Source organism: Scyliorhinus torazame, chromosome 1, assembly GCF_047496885.1.
Source record: "Scyliorhinus torazame isolate Kashiwa2021f chromosome 1, sScyTor2.1, whole genome shotgun sequence".
Taxonomy (NCBI): domain Eukaryota; kingdom Metazoa; phylum Chordata; class Chondrichthyes; order Carcharhiniformes; family Scyliorhinidae; genus Scyliorhinus; species Scyliorhinus torazame.
Genome location: NC_092707.1, coordinates 247,648,629 through 247,669,551, shown reverse-complemented (window position 1 = coordinate 247,669,551; position 20,923 = coordinate 247,648,629). Strand labels below are relative to the sequence as shown.

The 20,923-nt window shown below is 47.0% G+C and overlaps 2 protein-coding genes across 3 annotated transcripts in view; one reads left to right on the top strand and one right to left on the bottom strand.

Moving 5' to 3' along the window:
• Positions 1 to 1,510, bottom strand: part of dhx57 (DEAH (Asp-Glu-Ala-Asp/His) box polypeptide 57) — a 137,717-nt gene extending 136,207 nt beyond the window's left edge. The window contains exon 1 of the mRNA XM_072504326.1: positions 1,412 to 1,510. The gene's annotated coding sequence lies outside the window, so the exon portion shown is untranslated. The remainder of the gene's footprint in view (positions 1 to 1,411) is intronic.
• Positions 1,511 to 1,553: 43 nt separating this feature from the next.
• Positions 1,554 to 20,923, top strand: part of morn2 (MORN repeat containing 2) — a 129,181-nt gene continuing 109,811 nt past the window's right edge. The window contains exons 1-3 of one of the 2 annotated variants that reach the window (XM_072504312.1): positions 1,554 to 1,731; positions 6,638 to 6,676; positions 9,400 to 9,453. In XM_072504312.1, the coding sequence (XP_072360413.1) occupies positions 1,725 to 1,731; positions 6,638 to 6,676; positions 9,400 to 9,453 (100 nt within the window). In that variant the 5' untranslated portion in view covers positions 1,554 to 1,724. The remainder of the gene's footprint in view (positions 1,732 to 6,637; positions 6,677 to 9,399; positions 9,454 to 20,923) is intronic. The other variant, XM_072504317.1, reaches the window with a different exon arrangement.

The window sequence follows — 20,923 nt, the reverse complement described above, 5'->3', positions numbered from 1 at the left end:
CTCCAAAAGCTGGTGATTCAAAACAAACCTGTTAGACTTTAACCTGGTGTTGTAGGACTTCTTACTATCCTGATGAAGGTTTAAGGCAAATGAATGACGTCAACCACAATGAAAATAAAACCTGATATTTTTGCAAATGTTAAAAAAAAATCACACCTCACAGTCAGAGATCACATTTTTAAGATATTATATTAATTATTTTTAAAGGTTGTTGCTGCATAACCTGCTGGGGACAGTCAACACCCTTTAATTCAAAGTAACTTGATTGAAATGATCTTTTACCTTCAGCAACAAACTCCCATTTTGCTGCTATTTGAAGTTAATTGAAATTACTAAATAATTCAAATTTTAAGCACGGACAAAGGACAGTCTATCCAGTTCATCTTACATCACCTTGGTAGTTGCATAATACAATTATGACAGAGTTGACTAATTATCACAATCAATCACTCTCTCTATTGGGCTACAACAGACCTAGACATGGTGTGAGAAAAAAAGAGTGCCATGAGCTTTGGGAACTGTAGCTTCAAAGTCATCAGTTCCTCCCAAACATCCTATGTCATGCCCCAAATTACACACATAAATGTCATCTCTTGATATAAATCTATTTCTCTTTGAATGGATCAACAATTACTACTTCCATCATTTTCCTAATGTGTTCCAGAAATTGGCCACCAGCTCACCAAAATATGGTTCCCATAGATTCATTTTGAATTTATTTCCCCAAGTGCAGGTCATTTTACTGTGAATCCATAGCAATATTTTCAATTCTCCTGAAATATTTAGCCCTCAGCATCACTACATGTAGTACATCACTATGAGACTTAGGATAGCAGGGTCATTTGGGACCTCGGGGGATGGTCATACCTGCCGTTGTGCAAGTCACTCTAGGCCCATACATGGCCAACAGTGGAACAAGCACATTTTCAATGGTGATGGTGGAAGAACAAACACCCCAAGGGACAATGGTTTCTTAAAAGCAGAGGATCTTGGGGGTAGAGGCCTGGCATTTTCCTTAAACACACACAGGATGGCAACGTCTCGTGTAATCTTCTCCCTAGTCATATTGCTCGTTGAAATTGAAAGCCAGAGGCTTCTCGGGGCAACTAAAGAAAACATTGCAAAACCAAGAGGCGTGGAGAAAGGAGCAGAGAACCTACCCCTCGGCAGATCACAACTACAGGTTATGTTGGTCATTAACAAACTGCCAGACCTGGCTGCGCGCAATTTGGCTACCCCGCTTCTAATGTCACAACAGTTCATCATTGGCTGCAAAGTGTTTGGAACTTCCTGAAGTCGTGAAAGGCGCTTTATAAATGCAAGTTTTTCTATACTTCTAAGAGGAAGGGGCATTATCCCAACTCTACAATTAATGCAGGTAACATTTTTTTAAAAATCAACCACAACATACAATCCAGCCGATCTCCGTGCTTCTCCAGTTGTTTTTTTCCTTCCACCTATTTTTCATCCCCCACCCACACACAGGCTGCCTTGGGGACGCCGGGTGCTCCGGAAATGACTTTATTTCAAACTTCCGGGTCGTGTAGGTGGTGCCGGTTACCATGGAGATTTCTCAGCGTCCGCCTCCTGGCTTTGCTCCGTTAGAACTCAGGCATATTTGATCGTCACTGAGGTCGCCGCAGCCGGGGCACTTTATAAACTGAAACAGAGAGAGAAGGCGGTGTCCACCTTTCGTTCTGTTAAATCTGTCTTTGCCGATCAAAATGCCGGGTAAGTGCCGCCTGCTCTTCCTCTCCTCGGCTGTGAGCCGAGCGGCTGCAGGCACTCGACTGTCACTGGCCTCACGTCACCGGACCATGCTGCTCTTATTCAACCGTTGTTTATTTATGACTACAAAAAAAGAGAAAGGGCGCATCTAGTGAATGGGGCATTGTCAAAGCGAGTGCTAACCCTCCCTCTTGCACTCGCCCCAACGCCCCCCCCCCCCCCCCTGTTGGTTTAAAAACTTGGACCACATTAGAAAACCGTGGGAAGGCAGGACTCTAATGATTGGCACGTTGGATGACCCATATCCCGAAAGACGGGCTGTTAGGTGAATTGGACATTCTGAATTCTCCCTCAGTTTACCCGAACAGGCGCCAGGGTGTGGCGACCAGGGGATTTTCACAGTAACATCATTGTAGTGTTAATGTAAGCCTACTTGTGACACTAATAAACATTATTATTATCAATGGCACATCTTTAGTTTAGATGGTCAGTGTGGTTGGCGCAGGCTTGGAGGGCAGAAGGGCCTGTTCCTGTGCTGTACGTTTCTTTGTTCTTTGTTATGGCAGGAGCCTGGGGGTGGAAAAGTTGAAGGTGGGATGATAACTCCCTGAATATGCCCAGCCCAAGTTGGCAACACTATTCCATAGATCATTTAAAAAGCATCACCAGCGATGGAGCATTTGCTGCTAAAACGGTGGTGACAACCCCATTGGAGACGACATAGGTGGGAGTTCGAATACAGGTCTGATGTATACAACGCGATAGGTGTTCTAGGAAGAAGCCCCTAATCTTAAATCTAGTTATTGAACCCTATTCCTAACCCTGATCTTATCCCTACCCACCAACTGTCATATCTCAGCTTCAAAGTCACAGTTTTGTTCTCTTAAATTTAGAATAGCCGATTTTTTTTCCAATTACCGGGCAATTTACCGTGTCCAAACCACCTACCCTGCACATCTTTTTTGGGTTATGAGGGTGAGACCCACGCAGACACAGGGAGAATGTGCAAACTCCACACGGACAGTGACCCGGGGCTGGGATCGAACCCGGGTTCTCGGCGCCATGAGACAGCAGTGCTAATCATTGCGCCCCGTGCTGCCCTTAAAGTGACAGATTTAACTGCAAGAACAACATAATTTAATCTGCCACCTGGGTTAACTCCCTAACCGGCCTCCTTCCGCACTGTAGAGATTCTATGAATCCCATGATCCCATCCTTTACAAAACATACTGCAATAAATTTTGCAAATAAACAGGTATTATTTTCCCTAACTCACTGAGTAAATTAATTTCTTCAATTCTGAATGTCAGGTAAGTTCAGTGCATGACAGTCCAATATAGCTTCAATCTATTGTCCAGTATTTCGCTTTCTGGAACTTTTTCTTTCATTATTTAACCGTGACATCCCTTGTGATCATTATGAGTATGTAATTTGACGCTTCTCTGTGATGCAATCAAACAAAATCTTTATATCACTTTGGTGGTCCCCTCATGCCTGGTCTGACTGCTATCTCAGGGACTCTGGTCATCGCGTCAGAGTTAGAAAGTGTCATAATCTCCTCTGGAACTGATATTTTCCCCTGGATAGCAAGCTGTCTGCTTGGCATCAGCATTGTTGACTTAGACTTCTGGATTGCTGGATGTCAACTTCGCCTCAGCTCCTCCATCTGGTTCATCTGCTGCTGTGACTTTGTACCGTGATGTATTTTAACACATGAAGAATTTTTATCATACAGTACTCCTTCTGGTGACTGCAAAGTCACACTGTTCTCCTCCTTGGCAATGACAGTGTACGACTTGGAGTAAAATGGTGCATCCTTTATATTCAGTCAATCCGCCGCCTGTTTGGGTACACAGAGGGAGAATTGAGAATGTCCAAATTACCTAACAGCACATCTTTCGGGACTTGTGGGAGGAAACCAGAGCTCCCGGAGGAAACCCACTCAGATATGGGGAGAATGTGCAGACTCTGCACAGGCAGTGACCCAAGTCAGGAATCAAACCTGTGACCCTGGCGCTGTGAAGCAACAGTGCTAACCACTGTGCTACTATCCGCTCACTTAATGTTTCTGACCTTCTATATTAGTGTTTTCAATATGTCTTTCTTTATCCTCAATCGAGGATTCCATTCTACCACGGTTAACAGGGCCCTTTTAGGGTTTCACTGCTCTCAACACTTCTCCCTCCCAGAACTAGAATGTGGTTCTCACAGTCCTCACCTTCCACCCTACCGGCCTCCACGTACAATGGATCATCCCTCCGTCATTTCCACCACCACCAGTGTAACGCCACCACCAAATACATTTTCCCCTTCCCTTTCAGTATTCCGAAGGTACTCCTCCCTCCATGACACCCTGGTCCTCTTTAATCACCTCGATAATCGTCTCTCCCTCCCACTGCCCCTCCCCGTGCAAGTGCAGGAGAGGAAACCTGTCCTTTTACATCCTCTGCATCTACCATCAAACAGCCTTTCTACATTAAATAGTGATTCACTTCCCCTTTTTTAAATTAGTAGACTGTATGTGCTGTTCATAATGCAGCCTCTATACTGGGGAGATCAAACATAGATTGGATAAATGTAGATGCCGCCACAGTCCCAGAGGACCTTCTTAGGCTGCTCTTCCCTTTGAGAGCTGGCTGGTGGAGATTTAACCTGAGGGTCACCATACTTCAGGCGAGTGGCAAAGTTCAGAAGGCGGTATGGCATTGAGATGAGCAGCCATGATCATATTTAATGGCAGATCAGGTTTGAGGGGCTGAATGGCAGGCTCCAGTTCCTATTTTTTTATGTTTCTATTTTTAATGTAACGACGGTTTCCATGAAGGCAAGGCATGGAGGCTTCGGGGGAGATTGCGTGCGTGAAACCAAAAAGTAATGTTCGTGGGTCAGATTCAATAATTTGGACTTGATGTAATCACTACATTTCTCCTGGAAAATTGCTTGAAAAATCACTATGATTTGACAAAGTCAGTACAATTTTCTGAAAGGGAAAACATGTTTGACAAATCTGCTGTTTTTCAGGAGACATTTTTCTCTGGTGATTTTACAGGGTAGATGCTAAAAGGCTGTCTCCCATGACCGGAGAATATTAAACTAAAAGCCATAGTCTCAGAATAAGGGATTGGCTGCGATGTGGATAAACCACTTCACTCAAAGGGTTAAGCATCTTTGGAATTTTCTACCCCATATGGCTGTGGATGCTCAGTCAATGAGTACACTCAAGACTGAAATAGAATTTTGGGCACGAAGGGAGTCACGGAATATGGATTTAGAGAAGAAAAATTTAATTGATGTGCAGACAGGACCTTATTGAATGGTGGAGCAGACTCAATGAACTCTATGACTTACTGTTGCTCCTATGGTCTTAAGTTCTTACATAACATGAATTGTAATGAATGATAGAATCATAGAATTTACACTGCAGAAGAAGGCCATTCGGCCCATCGAGTCTGCACCGGCCCTTGGAAAGAGCACCCTACCTAAGCCCACACCTCCACCGTAACCCAGTAACCTCACCTAACCTTTTTGAACACTAAGGGCAATTTAGCATGGCCAATCCAGCTAACCTGCACATCTTTGGACTGTGGGAGGAAACCGGGGCACCCGGAGGAAACCCACACAGACACGGGGAGAAAGTGCAAACTCTGCACAGACAGTGACCCAAGCCGGGAATCGAACCTGGGACCCTGGAGCTGTGAAACAACTGTGCTAAACACTATGCGACCGTTATTTTTTAAAAATAAATATAGTGTACCCAATTCTTTTTTTTCCAATTAAGGGGCAATTTAGCGTGGCCAATTCACCTACCGTGCACGTCTTTTTGGTTGTGGGGGTGAGACCCACGCAGACACGGGGACAATGTGCAAACTCCACACGGCCAGTGACCTGGGGCTGGGATGGAACCCGGGTCCTCAGTGCCATGAGGCAGCAGTGCTAACCACTGTGCCGACATGCTGCCCAAAAACAATTATATTGTTAATAATGCCCATACAATGCAATAGATTTTGTTAGACTTGTCCACTATTAGGACAGCATGGCGGCACAGTGGTAGCACTGCTGCCTCACGGCGCTGAAGACCTGTGTTCGGGTCACTGTCCATGTGGAGTTTGCAGATTCTCCCCGTTTCTGCGTGGGTCTCATCCCCACAAACCAAAAAGATGTGCAGGGAAGGTAAATTGCCCCTTAATTGGAAAAAAAGAATCGGATATTCTAAATTAAAAACAAAGACTTGCCCACTATTTTTGACTGGATAAAACAAACTGTTTTCCACTTCTTGAGGGAAATTCTATGACGGCGACAAGGGTCAAGCCAATGAGACCTGCATTTCTCTTGGCAATTAACAGGTCAACAGCGACTGACAGATCTTTTGCTCGGCAGCACCAATGGTGGCTGTTGCTGAAATGACTCCTATTGAGTGCACAGGCCAGTGTTAAGTGATGTGGGAGGGGATTCACTGGGTGCCGATCATGGGTGAAGGGAGGGATGGCAGCAAGGGCTCTCAGCGGGCTCCCCCTTTCCCAACGCCAAATTCTTGATCTACAAGGGAATCAAAAGTTATGGGGGACAGGCAGGAAAATAGAGGTAAGATCACAATCAGGTCAACCATGATCTTATTGTATGGAGGAGCAGGCTCAATGGGCTAAATGGCCTACCCCATTCGTATTTCTCATTATCTTAATCATCATTAGTGATGGGGCAGGTAGGCCATCCATGGGCTTCCTGCTACGGACTTAGGGAGTGGAGATGGGAAGATGGCAGAGTAACCACCTGCCACTATCCCATCCGATTAAATGCCTTCCCCGTCACCAAACCCACCAATGGGGAAAGCATAAAATCCAGCCCCTTGTGCAAAGGTATCATGTGACTGTATTTCCAATTGCCACTAACTTCCATGTTTGCTGTCTTATAGTAAAACCAAAAAAGAAAACTCAACTAATAGAAAAAACAAGTAAGTGTTCTTCAGAATTTCTTGCTCTTATTAATACTTAATTCAATACCTTTCTTTTTAAAACTGGAGAATTATTTGTTCATCCCAACTCAGCAAACTTGAACACTTCAAGCAAAGGTGAATGAATTAGATGAACTACTATTTATTTAATTGTTGTTTTTTTAATAGAATTTAAAATATATTTAGATACGAGGGTCAAAACTTTATGTTCTCTGCTGGCAGGTTTGCAGGCAGGGATGGTCATATAATTCTTCCAATGGCCTTCCCAGTGGGCTCTCGCGTGTACCAACCTCGCCACAATTTTATGATGGGATGGGTATGATCGAGACAAGCTAAAAATGATCCTGTTCCGGTCTCCGATGGCAGGGTGAGGATATGGCTCCTCCATCAATGGCTTTGTTTTAACATCGGGCACCTGTATCCCCACCTAAAAAGATTTGGCCGCTGCAAGTGTTCCTCCGCCCTGGTCTCTCCACCAACACTCTCACCTCCCTCTGCCCGCCCCACTAGACCTCAGCTCCACTCACTGCCCTAGGATCCCCTAAATTTACCTGGTCCTAGACTTTTAAAACCTAGACTCTGAGGATTGCTTGCAGTCCCACTCCTGGCCACTGCAGCTCCTGGTGTTGCTGGGACTAGAGCTGCTGGCCAATTGGCCAGCTGTTCTCTGAGGTGGCTCACCCTCTTGAGTGAGGGGCGGAAGTTCCACCTCTAGCCAATTAACAATCCCTGGAGCGTTAAATGACTGTGGGGCAGGCAGTATAGGCAGCAATGTGTTTTCCGTCAACTGCTTGGATGGCGGAAAGGAAAACTCCGCCATCAGAAATATCCTGACCAAGGTATGGGTGGTACCTGAGATCCTCCTCTTAATCTGGGCTTGCTTCTCCTGTCTCTCAAGTTAAATCAAATTGAGAAGGATCAATTCAGCTCCAAGTCTGCATGATGTCACAGCACAAAATGACTAGATGGTGACATTGTGGTAATAGTACTGGACTAGTAGTCCAGAAGTCCATGCTCTGGGGACACAGGCTCAAATCTCACCAAGACAGCTGGTGGAATTTAAATTCAAATATTAAATATAGAATCTTAGTACTGTAATGGTGGCTATGTCAACTGTCAACAACTGTTGTAAAACCCATCACTAATATCTTTTAGGGAAGAAAATCTGCCGTCCTCAGCTGGTCTGGTCTATATGTAACTCCGGCCACACAGCAATGTGGATGACTTTTAATTGCCCTCTGAAATGGTCTAGAAAGCCACTGAATCCAAGGGTAATTAGGGATGGGCAACAAATGCTGGCCTTGTCAGTGACACTCACAATCCATTAAATAATTTTTTTAAATTGTCAGCCTCACAGCTCCGATGGGCTATACGTCTGACTAGAAACTGAAATAGACCCCCTCACCTCCTAAAAATAAGAAACTGAAATAGAATAATTCATACTACCCCTTAGTTTGCTGAGCTAGTGAGAGTTTGGGGAGTTTATATTTAACTCGTGCTGATCTGACGGTACTCAATAGAGACATTAGTGCAAAAAGTAGAAAAGCAATCCATTCTTCTGCACTGACATCCACAGTTTGATCAATACAACAAGATACATTTGGATAAAGATGTTAAATTACTTTGTAACTATGATTCAACTTTCTGCAGTTGAACATCAAGAAAACCAAAGCAATCTTATTAGCCTGTTGCTAAAAGCTTTCTGCCCTTACTTAGCTCCTACTGCTATTTCCATTGCCATTTTATCACTCAGGTTGAAGCAAACGGTGCACAATTCTGCTTCCCTGTTTGACACACTGAAAGTGGCTAGAGGACTGTATTGGTTTATTCTGGCCTTATCTATCCAGAATCAAGCTTCAAATCCTTTATCAAGCTTCACCCTCCATAACATTGTCCACCTTCACCCTGACTTCAACTACATCACATTACTCATGCTTTCGTTATCTCATCTTTATTTCTGGAGCATCCTCATTAGCTGCTTCCCAAGCTCTTCCATGTACAAATTTCTATCTGGTCCAAAATCTCACCACCCACATTCTATCCTACACCAAGCCCCACTAATCCATCACCTGGCCAACATCCAATGGCCATTCTGTTTCTCAATTATCAAAATTCAAATTTATTTGTCTTTATTTCTAAATCCCTTTCTAGCTTCAATCCCATTTTACCACTTCTACTTTGTAGAAACAAATTACTTCCACTTGGTACTTCTTTCTGCCAGCAAATTCACCTATAACTCCATGGTACAGTGTAATTAGTGTGGGTACAAATGGTACAAACATATTACTCTATGGCACCAGCACTATGTAAGGTTTTTGGCTGTTCCTCCAAACAAAAGACTTGTTAAATTTAGCCAGTGAGTAAATGTGCTTGATGCAGACTATGAAAGTCACAAGTTCAAACTCTGGTAAACATGTTTATAAAGAACAGATTTACAGGTTTTTTTTACACACACAATGTACAGAGGAAATATCCTTCCCCTCATCCACACCAGGCCAAGTTGTTTATATGGAAAATGCAAATTTTCGATGTGCAACACAGGCAAGCAGAAATATGGGTTGAAATAATGATATCAGTGAAAACACGGATGGTTGATTCACAAAATATCAGTTTTATCTTTTAATGTAAGTCAAATTCTGAAGAATAAACAAAAAATGTTTAATACTTCTACAGCTATAAAAGTAAAAATGTTAAACAAGATCACAATTCTCTTTACCTTTAAGCAATTCCTGAAGTTCTAAATGTTCATGTCATCTTTCCCAATGAAGAAAGTTATGGTAAGTCAAAAAGTTGTGCTCCAAATGGTAGTTGGCAGCAGTAAAGTATAATTCCATTCTGCTATGCAAAATGTTCTTTTACTGGGTTGAATTTTTTTTTCTGATTCCCTTCCCCAATTACCAATGTCTCTTTTTGACCTGCTGAAATCAGCATGTTTGTTTGTGCCACATATCTTTGCTACAAACAGTGATTGCAAAGATTCTCCTGAATTTCTACATGGACTATACTCACAATGTTGTTCTCATATAATTTTAGATTAGAGCTACATCAGGTTCAGAGTACTTAGCAGAGGATTTTATTTCTATTTTTAAATAAATTTAGAGTTTCCAATTAAGAGGCAATTTAGCGTGGCCAATTCACCTAATCTGTACATCTTTAGGTTGTGGAGTGAAACCTACACAGACATAGGAAGAATGTGCAAACTCACACGGACAGTGACCCAGGGGTGGAATCGAAGCCGGATCCTCAGCGGCGTGAGGCAGCAGTGCTAACCACTCCACCACCATGCCTGGATTTTATTTCAATTTTCAAAATATTTTTATTGGTATTTCAAATAACGTTACAGAGTAAACAAGAGAAAAAAAAATGGTTTAAAAAAAAAAAAGGTAGCGTAGAATGACATAGGTTTGAGTGGCCATCCTTGGGCCCTCCTTGTCACCACAGCCATGACTTGGAGCTCTAACGCTGGATAGTATTTGCATTTGTACAACAATGTTCGATTTTCAGAACAGTTTGTCGGGTTTCACTAGGATCCCTGTCGCTTAACGGTAGGAGTTGTTTCTTGTTCCCCGCTTTTGTATCCTGGTGTGATTGCGGTCTACCCCCTTGTTTGTCTGTAGCCTTCATTCTGTTGGTGAGGAAATATGATTTTTTTTAAATTATGAATTTAGAGTGCCCAATTCATTTTTTCCAATTAAGGGGCAATTTAGCGTGGCCAATCCACCTATCCTGCACATCTTTGGGTTGTGGGTGCGAAACCCACGCAAACACGGGGAGAATGTGCAAACTCCACATGGACAGTGACCCAGAGCTGGGATCGAACCTGGGACCGCAGCGCCGTGAGACAGCAGTTCTAACCATTCTGCCACCGTGCTGCCCTGGTGGGAAAATATGATGACCTGCCGAATGATGATTTAGAAATGACAGAGTAAGAGAATTCTTTCATTTTCCGCAAGTCCTCAATTGTCTCAGGAAAGACGAGGTTGCGGGAGAAGGACGAAGACCTCTGAGAGGAAATCATTCTATCTGCACTGTCACAGAACTCATGCGCACTCTCCGCCGGCTCAGATACACATGCCTTGGTGGCATGGTCAAGACAGATGGTTTGGTTGTCAAATGGTGAAGCGCACATCATGTGTAAGAAGGAACAGGTGATGGAGGGAATAAAGTAGTGGAAACAGGTACAACTGTGGTGAGTCCCTGCCAGGAGAACACATGAAGCAGAGCTGAGAGAGAGCCCTGAGGCCTTCGATGAAGAGAACTGCTCTGGAACAGCATTAGAAAATGTGGGAGGTTTTGTCAGCTTTTCCAGGTTCGCACGATTGGAGAAAGATTGAAGGAGTCTGTTTCTAGTAAGAGTATTATGATGTCTTAAGCATTCAAGCTGATATTCAAATTACACACAATCACAGAATTGTTATGGTGCAGAAGAGGCCATTTGGCCCATGGTATCTGCACCTGCTCTCCAAACGGGCAACATGACTTAGCGTGAGATTCTCCCAAAAGGGAACAAAGTCCCCTAGCGAGTGAGTTTAGTCGCGTGTTTCCCAGCACTTGCAGTGCTGAAAAACACATTGCTATTCAGCGTGACTCACATTAAATAAGGGGCTTGAATGGGGAACGCACGGCCAAAGCCACACATAGCCCGTTTTGGACAGAGGGAAGCTCCGCTCGCCGGAATTCCTCATTGCGAAACTCCCCATTTACAAATGGCGTCCCAATCTCTGAGGCCCCCGAAACAATCTCCGACATTCGCCCCCCCCCCCCCCCCCCGCCAATCCAAATGCACTATAGAAGGGCCCTAGCCCCCCCACATCCCCTACCCCCCCAACACCCACACTGAGCAACCCTGGCCTGATCGCGCCCAAAAAATGCCAGCTTGACAGTGCCAACCTGCCAGTGCCGATGCCAGCTGACAGTGCCACCTGGGCCTCTTGGTAGTGCCAGGGTGCCCAGGTGGCACTGCCAGGCTGGCACTGCCAAGGTACCCAGGTGGCACCAGCAGTGTCAGGACACCACCCTGCCCAAAGGGCATGCAGCTGGAGACCTCCGATCCCCTGAGAGACCCCCACGAGTGCCGTTCCATCTGGTCCCCATTTGTGGGGAGCAGTGTTTTAAAAAAAATATATTTTATACAAGTTTTTTGGCCAAACATAACAATACGTAGTGTTTCTTTTACACAACAATAAAGCAATATAAATAACCGTGGCCAGTTTTAAACAGATTTTAAACAGATAAATAAGTAATATATAAACAAAAACAAAACTAAATGGCAACTGCCTTGTCCAAAATAAATACTCTCCAAAAATACAATCCAACAATCCAATATACAAGTACATATACCAAATACCTATGCATATATAATAACATCCCTGAGAGTCCGTCCAATTCCCCCCCCCCCCGTCCCCCCTGGGTTGCTGCTGTTAGCTACTTCTTTTCCATTCCCTCTATCTTTCTGTGAGGTAGTCGACGAACGGTTGCCACCGCCTGGTGAACCCCTGAGCCGAACCCCTTAACACGAACTTAATCCGTTCTAACTTTATGAACCCTGCCATATCGTTTATCCAGGTCTCCATCCCCGGGGGTTTGGCTTCCTTCCACATTAACAATATCCTGCGCCGGGCTACAAGGGACGCAAAGGCCAACACGTCAGCCTCTCTCGCCTCCTGCACTCCCGGCTCTTCTGCAACCCCAAATATAGCCAACCCCCAGCTTGGTGCGACCCGGACCCCCACCACCTTCGAAAGCACCTTTGCCACCCCCACCCAGAACCCCTGTAGTGCCGGGCATGACCAGAACATGTGGGTGTGATTCGCTGGGCCTCTTGAGCATCTCGCACACCTATCCTCTACCCCCCAAAATTTACTAAGCCGTGCTCCAGTCATATGCACCCTGTGTAGCACCTTAAATTGTATCAGGCTTAGCCTGGCACACGAGGACGATGAGTTTGCCCTACGTAGGGCATCAGCCCACAGCCCCTCCTCAATCTCCTCCCCCAGTTCTTCTTCCCATTTCCCTTTCAGCTCATCTACCATGATCTCCCCCTCGTCCCTCATTTCCCTGTATATGTCCGCCACCTTACCGTCCCCCACCCATGTCTCTGAGATCACTCTATCCTGCACTTCCTGCGTCGGGAGCTGCGGGAATTCCCTCACCTGTTGCCTCGCAAAAGCCCTCAATTGCATATACCGAAATGCATTCCCTTGGGGCAACCCATATTTCTCCGTCAGCGCTCCCAGACTAGCAAACGTCCCATCTACAAATAGATCTCTTAATTGTACTACCCCAGTGTACTACTTTACCATGCTCCAAATCCCCCATCCATTCTCCCCGGAACAAACCTATGATAGTTTCTTATCGGGGACCGCACCGAAGCTCCCGTCCCTCCCCTATGCCATCTCCACTGCCCCCAAATTTTCAATGTAGCCACCACCACCGGGCTTGTGGTGTATTTCTTTGGTGAGAACGGCAACGGCGCCGTCACCATTGATTGCAGGCTAGTCCCCCTGCAGGACGCCCTCTCCTTCTCCTATCCACTTACACACCATTGAAACATTGGCGGCCCAGTAGTACTCACTTAGGCTCGGTAGTGCCAGCCCCCCCCTGTCCCTACTACTCTGCAAGAATCCCCGCCTCACTCTCGGGGTCTTCCCAGCCCACACAAAACTCATAATGCTCTTCTCAATTCTTTTGAAAAAAGCCTTCGTGATCACCACCGGGAGGCATTGGAACACAAAAAGGAATCTCGGGAGGACCACCATTTTAACCGCCTGCACCCTACCTGCCAATGACAGGGACACCATGTCCCATCTCTTGAAATCCTCCTCCATCTGTTCCACCAACCGTGTTTAATTAAGCCTATGTAATGTACCCCAATTCTTGGCTATCTGGATCCCCAGGTACCGGAAGTCCCTTGTTACCTTCCTCAACGGTAAATCCTCTATCTCTCTGCTCTGCTCCCCCGGATGCACCACAAATAGCTCACTTTTCCCCATGTTCAGTTTATACCCTGAAAAATCCCCAAACTCCCCAAGTATCCGCATTATCTCTGGCATCCCCTCCGCCGGGTCCGCCACATATAGCAACAAATCATCCGCATACAGAGATACCTGGTGTTCTTCTCCCCCCCTAAGTACTCCCCTCCACTTCCTGGAACCCCTCAGTGCCATGGCCAGGGGTTCAATCGCCAATGCAAACAATAACTGGGACAGAGGACATCCCTGCCTCGTCCCTCTATGGAGCCGAAAATAGTCAGACCCCCGTCCATTCGTGACCACGCTCGCCATCGGGGCCCTATACAGCAACTGTACCCACCTGATATACCCGTCCCCAAAGCCAAATCTCCTCAGCAGCTCCCACAAATAATCCCACTCCACTCTATCAAATGCTTTCTCGGCATCCATCGCCACCACTATCTCCGCTCCCCCCTCTGGTGGGGGCATCATCATTACCCCTAGCAGCCTCCGTATATTTGTATTTAGCTGTCTCCCCTTCACAAACCCAGTTTGGTCCTCATGGACCACCCCCGGGACACAATCCTCTATCCTCATTGCCATTACCTTGGCCAGAATCTTAGCATCCACATTCAGGAGGGAAACGGGCCTGTATGACCCGCATTGCAGCGGGTCTTTTTCCTTCTTTAGGAGGAGCGATATCGTTGCCTCTGACATAGTCGGGGGCAGCTGCCCCCTTTCCCTCACCTCATTAAAGGTTCTCATCAGTAGCGGGGCCAGCAAGTCCAGATATTTCTTATAGAATTCAACTGGGAATCCGTCTGGTCCCGGGGCCTTCCCCGCCTGCATGCTTCCAATCCCTTTCACTACTTCCTCTGTCTCAATCTGTGCTCCCTGCCCCACTCTCTCCTGTTCCTCCACCTTAGGAAATTCCAGCTGATCCAGAAAGCACATCATTCTCTCCTTCCCGTCCGGGGGCTGCGCTTCATATAGTCTTTCATAAAATGCCTTGAACACTCCATTCACTCTCTCCGCTCCCCGCTCCATCTCTCCCTCCTCATCTCTCACCCCCCCCATCTCCCTCGCTGCTCCCCTTTTCCTCAGTTGGTGGGCCAACAACCTACTCGCCTTCTCCCCATATTCGTACTGTACACCCTGTGCCTTCCTCCATTGTGCCTCTGCCTTACCCGTAGTCAACAAGTCAAATTCTACATGTAGCCTTTGTCTTTCCCTGTATAGTCCCTCCTTCGGTGCCTCCGCGTATTGTCTGTCCACCCTCAGCAGTTCTTTCAACAACCGCTCCCTTTCCCTACCCTCCTGCTTTCCTTTATTTGCCCTAATAGATATCAGCTCCCCTCTAACCACTGCCTTCAGCGCCTCCCAGACCACTCCCACCTGTACCTCCCCATTATCATTAATTTCCAAGTATCTTTCAATACACCCCCTCACCCTTAAACACACCCCCTCATCTGCCAATAATCCCATGTCCATTCTCCAGGGTGGAAGCTGTTGTTTTTCTTCCCCTATCTCCAGGTCCACCCAGTGTGGAGCATGATCCGAGATGGCTATAGCCGTGTACTCCGTCCCCGTCACCTTTGGGATCAGTGCCCTTCCCAAAACAAAAAAATCTATTCGTGAAAATACTTTATGTACATAGGAGAAAAACGAAAACTCCTTACTCCTAGGTCTACTAAATCTCCAGGGATCTACTCCTCCCATCTGCACCATAAAATCCTTAAGCACCCTAGCTGCAGCCGGCCTCCTTCCGGTCCTGGACCTCGATCTGTCCAGCCCTGGGTCCAGCACCGTATTAAAGTCTCCACCCATTACCAACTTCCCCACTTCTAGGTCCGGGATTCGTCCTAACATACGCCTCATAAAATTGGCATCATCCCAGTTCGGGGCATACACGTTCACTAATACCACCGCCTCCCCTTGCAGTTTGCCACTCACCATCACGTATCTGCCCCCACTATCCGCCACTATAGTCTTTGCCTCAAACATTACCCGCTTCCCCACTAGTATGGCCACCCCCCTGTTTTTTGCATCTAGCCCCGAATGAAACACCTGCCCCACCCATCCTTTGCGAAGTCTAACCTGGTCTGTCAGCTTCAGATGCGTTTCCTGAAGCATAACCACATCTGCCTTAAGTTTCTTTAGGTGTGCGAGTACCCGTGCCCTCTTAATCGGCCAGTTCAGCCCTCTCACATGCCACGTGATCAACCGGGTTGGGGGGCTCTTTACCCCCCCCCTTGACGACTACCCATTTCCTTTTTCAATCCAGCTCCTCACCCGGTTCCCACGTAGCTATATCCCCCCCAGGCGGTGCCCCCCCCGCCCCGACCCGACCCCCCGTCCCATACCAGCTCCCCCTTCTCCCCAGCAGCAGCAACCCAGTTAACCCCCCCGCTCCCCGCTAGATCCCAAGCTAGCGTAATTGCACCCCCCCCTGTTGCTCCCAGAAGTCAGCAAACTCTGGCCGACCTCGGCTTCCCCCGTGACCTCGGCTCACACTGTGCGAGGCCCCCTCCTTCCTGCTTCCCTGTTCCCGCCATGATTACCATAGCGCGGGAACAAAGCCCGCGCTTCCCCTTTTGGCCCCGCCCCCAATGGCCGGCGCCCACAGCTCCTCATCCTCCCTCACCCCCTCCCCCACGACATGGGGAAGAGAGAGAAGTTACAGGGTCGCAGGTTTAACAATCTGGGAAGTCCTCTCTTCCCCCTTTTCCCCCCTTCATCCCACAAATTCACCCCCCCACTTTTGTCCCAAACGTTCTTTTTCTGGCCCGCTCACTCCAGCTTCTCCTCGACAATAAATGTCCACGCCTCGTCTGCCGTTTCGAAATAGTGGTGTTTCCCTCGATGTGTGACCCACAGTCTTGCCGGTTGCAACATTCCGAATTTGACCTTCCTTTTATGCAACACTGCCTTGGCCCGATTAAAGCTTGCCCTCCTTCTCGCCACCTCCGCACTCCAATCTTGATACACGCGGATCACCGCATTCTCCCACCTACTGTTCCGAGTTTTCTTGGCCCATCTGAGGACCATCTCTCTGTCCTTGTATCGGAGAAATCTCACAACTATTGCTCGAGGAATTTCTCCAGCCCTCGGTCTTCGCGCCATAACCCGATAGGCTCCCTCCACCTCCAGCGGACCCGTCGGGGCCTCCGATCCCATTGACGAATGCAGCATCGTGCTCACATATGCCCCGACGTCCGCCCCTTCTGCACCTTCGGGAAGACCAAGAATCCTTAAGTTCTTCCTCCTCGCATTGTTCTCCAGCACCTCCAGTCTTTCCACACATCTTTTGTGTTGTGCCTCGTGGATCTCCGTTTTCACCACCAGGCCCTGTATGTCGTCCTCATTCTCACAGCCTTTGCCTTCACGACCTGAAGCTCCTGTTCCTGGGTCTTTTGCTCCTCCTTTAGCCCCTCAATCGCTTGTAATATCGGGGCCAACAGCTCCTTCTTCATCTCCTTTTTGAGTTCATCTACGCAACGCCGCAGGAACTCTTGTTGGTCAGGGCCCCATATTAAACTGCCTCCTTCCGACGCCATCTTGCTTTGTGCCTGCCTTCCTGGCCGCTGTTCTTGAAGATCCACCGCAATCCGGCTACTTTCCTCTCTTTTTTCTATCCGTGTCCAGGGGGGATTCCCTTCTGGATTACCGCACAGTGTTATTTGCCGTTAAAATTGCCGATGGGGCTCCTATTAAGAGCCCAAAAGTCCGTTCCACCGGGAGCTGCTGAAACGTGTGACTTAGCTGGTCATCGCCGCACCCGGAAGTCTGTGGGGAGCAGTGTTGATCGGCACTCACCCAAGGTCTCTGAGGTGAAGGGGTTGAATCCCAAAGCCTCAGATACTCAGGAATCTGCACATTAGAATGAGGCTTACTGCCTCGCTCTAATATGCAGATTTGCCAAAAAGTCATCACACCCATTGTGAATGGGATTAACATCGCAATGTGTCGCGAGCGGGGTCTCCCACCTTTCAACGACCATGCTGCACCGTGGCGAGCTGCTTTTCTGGCGCAGTGTGGCCATTGAATCGTTCCCCAAGTGCCGTTCCCATGCCTTTTTCCCATACCCCTGTACATTGTTTCTAATCAAATACTCACCTAATGCCTTCTTAAATGCCTCCAGGTAGTGCATTTCAGACCCAAACCATTCGTGTGAAAATGACTTCTCATATCACATTTGCTTGTTTTGCAAATCACTTTAGCTTTGTGTTCTCTCGTCCATGGAAAGCGCGACCACCTGCATGGAGAACCAGACACAGCAGGTAACTGATTGCATGCGGACCTTCACAATGGCCTGCAGAAATGACCTTATTGAAGAATGCAAAAGCCTCACCTTCGCCATTCAGAACCTCTGTGAAGTCCAAAAAAATGTCCTGCAGCTCATAGTTAACATAAACGTGCAGGTGGTTCATGAGTGGGAAGATGGAGATGGTATTGGGACTTTGCTCAAAGTGCTTCCACGTTTTACCATTGCCTCCCCACCATTCAGAGCCCCACCTGCTGCCTCCTGTCTGGATGGTAGACTCTGCCCTTGCACAAGTGCAAGTGAGGCAATGTTTGACAAGGGTCTCACAGTGGCCAAAACTCAGAAGAAGTTGGCGGAGAACATCTAAGCTGTCAAAACAAAGATATGAGCAGCCTGCCTCTAGCTCTACTGAAGCATGTAGGAGGAATAGAAAAAGGTGGAAAAATTATTAACTGTTGCACAAGAGTATTCAGTTTGGTGTTTAACACCGTTGCATTGTCATATTTATGAATCATGTTTATTTCAGAGATCCATTACTCTGAACTCCCTATTTTTGCCTGTTGCCTGCTAAGTGGCCTTCTGCCTTGTGAAGAATGTGTCAATGGGTGCCTGTGAATGAGCTGAATTATTGTCTGCGAGATTGCTTTGTGCTGGAGGTTGGGGTCTCAGTGGGTTCAGAATTGGTGTGTTAGGAGCAGAGGAACAAGAGGGGGCCATACGGCCTTTGAGCTTGATTTGCATTTAACTAGATCATGGCTGATCTTCTACCTCAACACCAACTTCCCGCCCTATCGTCATGTGCCTTGATATCATTGGTATTTAGAAATCTAATGACCACTGCTTTGAAAATACTCAATGAGTGAGCCTCCGCAGAGAATTCCAGAGATCCACCACTCTCTAAGTGAAGAAATGTCTCCTCATCTCGATCCTAAGTTGCCTACGTCTTATGAGATTTTGCCCTCTGGTTCTAGACTCTCAACCGGGTAAACATCCTTCCTGTACCCACACTGTTAAACCCTGTAAAAATTTTGTACACTTCAATTAGATCACCGCTCATTCTTCTAAACACTAGAGAATACTCCTCAAGTCTCCTCATAGGAAATTCCACCATCCCATGGATTAGTCTGGTGAACCTTAATTGCACCCCCTCTATGATTAGTATATCCTTTCTTAGGTAAGAAGACCAAAACTGGTCTCGCCAAGGTGTAGTCTCACCCAGGCAAAACCTTGCAATAAAGGTTAACATACCATTTGCCTTCCTAATTGCTTTCACTAACATGTTGGCTTTCAGTGACTTATGAACAAGAACTCCAGCTCCCTTTGGGCATCAATACTTCCCAATTTCTCCCCATTGAAGAAATACTATACAACTGTTTCTCCTACCAAAATGAAGAACTTCACATTTTCCACATTGTACTCCACCTGCCATGTCCTTGCCGACTCACTTAGCCTGTCTAAATCTCCTTGAAGCCTCTTTGCATCCTCCTCACAACTCACATTCCCATAAGTTTTGTGTCCTTACTGTGATAAAGCCAGGGGAGTCCAACGAGCATCTTAAAAGTCCTTTATTTCGGCAACAGCATCATACGTTCACAGGGCCCGGGTACCTTTCACCGGGTCCTCATTTCTTTTTAGCTGGCTCTACAGCTGCCGGCCTTTTATTCTAGTGCTGGGTTAACTCAGTCCAATTGAACACGGGGAACAATCATCCCCAGCTGGATGAGTCCTGTACAGGTTATTACACTTACAATATTACATTTGGTCCCCACATCCAAATATATATATAGCAAATAGCTGGAGCCCGAGCAATGATTCTTGCGGTACCCCACTAGTCACAACCTGAAAATGATCCATTTACCCCTCCTCTCTGTTTTCTGTCTGTTAATCAATCCTCAATACATGACAGTATGTTACCTCCAATTCCATGTACTCTAATTTTGCTTACTAATCAATTGTATGGGACCTTATCAAAAGCCTTCCAGAAATCCAAATATGCCATATCCACAGGTACTCCCTCATCTATCCTGCTAGTAATACCTGTCATAATATCCACGCATGTATATAATGAAGTGCAGACAGGCAGTGATTGACACACAGGATGACCAGTCAGCACACAGCACAGTGCAGCCAATCACCAGACAGGACACTACCACTATAAAGCCAGAGGGCACTAGGTTTTCCGTGCTCTCTGGACCCAGCCACTGAGACAGTCAGAGTCCACGAGCTAGCCAGTGCAAACACCATGCGGTAGCTAGTAAGTCTGGTCAGGCTAGTACAAGGTCTTCAGTCAGTTCAGTATAGTGTCGACCCACAGTTGGATATGTATATTAGTTCTATTGTTCAATAAAACCGTGTTGGATCTTCTACAGTGTTAGACGTCTGTTTCTAGCATCACTGCATCAAGTGCAGTCCACACCAAACCAACCTGCCTAACACATCATGGTTCCACGGAGTGATACTGAAAATTGACGGACTTACCTCGGATGAATCAGCATTGACCAGCAAGCAGCCATCCGGTGACATGGAAAACATCCAGCCTCCTCCGCAGCTCCGCATCTCCGGCAACCTCAGCGCAAATTGGAAGATCTTCAAGCAAAAGTTCCTCTTATACCATGATCCGGGATCAGATTGTTTTCGGGGTCCACTCCGCTCCCTTCGCCAGCAGCTCCTGAAAGTCAAACAGTTGACCCTCCCTGTCGCTATCGAGACATGCGTTGTCCATGAGCATGCTAAGAATCGCTAATCCAACATCAGGACAGCAGAGACTGCAAAGCTGGCCTCCCACGAGGCGGAACGGGTGCAGGCCATCGCACAGATGCAGGGCCTGAGCATCGAAGAGAGTGGCCGCTTTGCGCGCTTTTCCTGGGTCCCTGCGCATGAGCGCCACAACCGAGTGGACGACGAGCCCGACAATCTGACTGCGCAGGTGCGTACGTCGACCGACTGCGCATGCGCGATGGCGCACGGAACGCGCTGACGGCGGCGTCATGATGTGTCCGAATTGTGGCTCCGTCCATTTAAAGCGGCAATGTC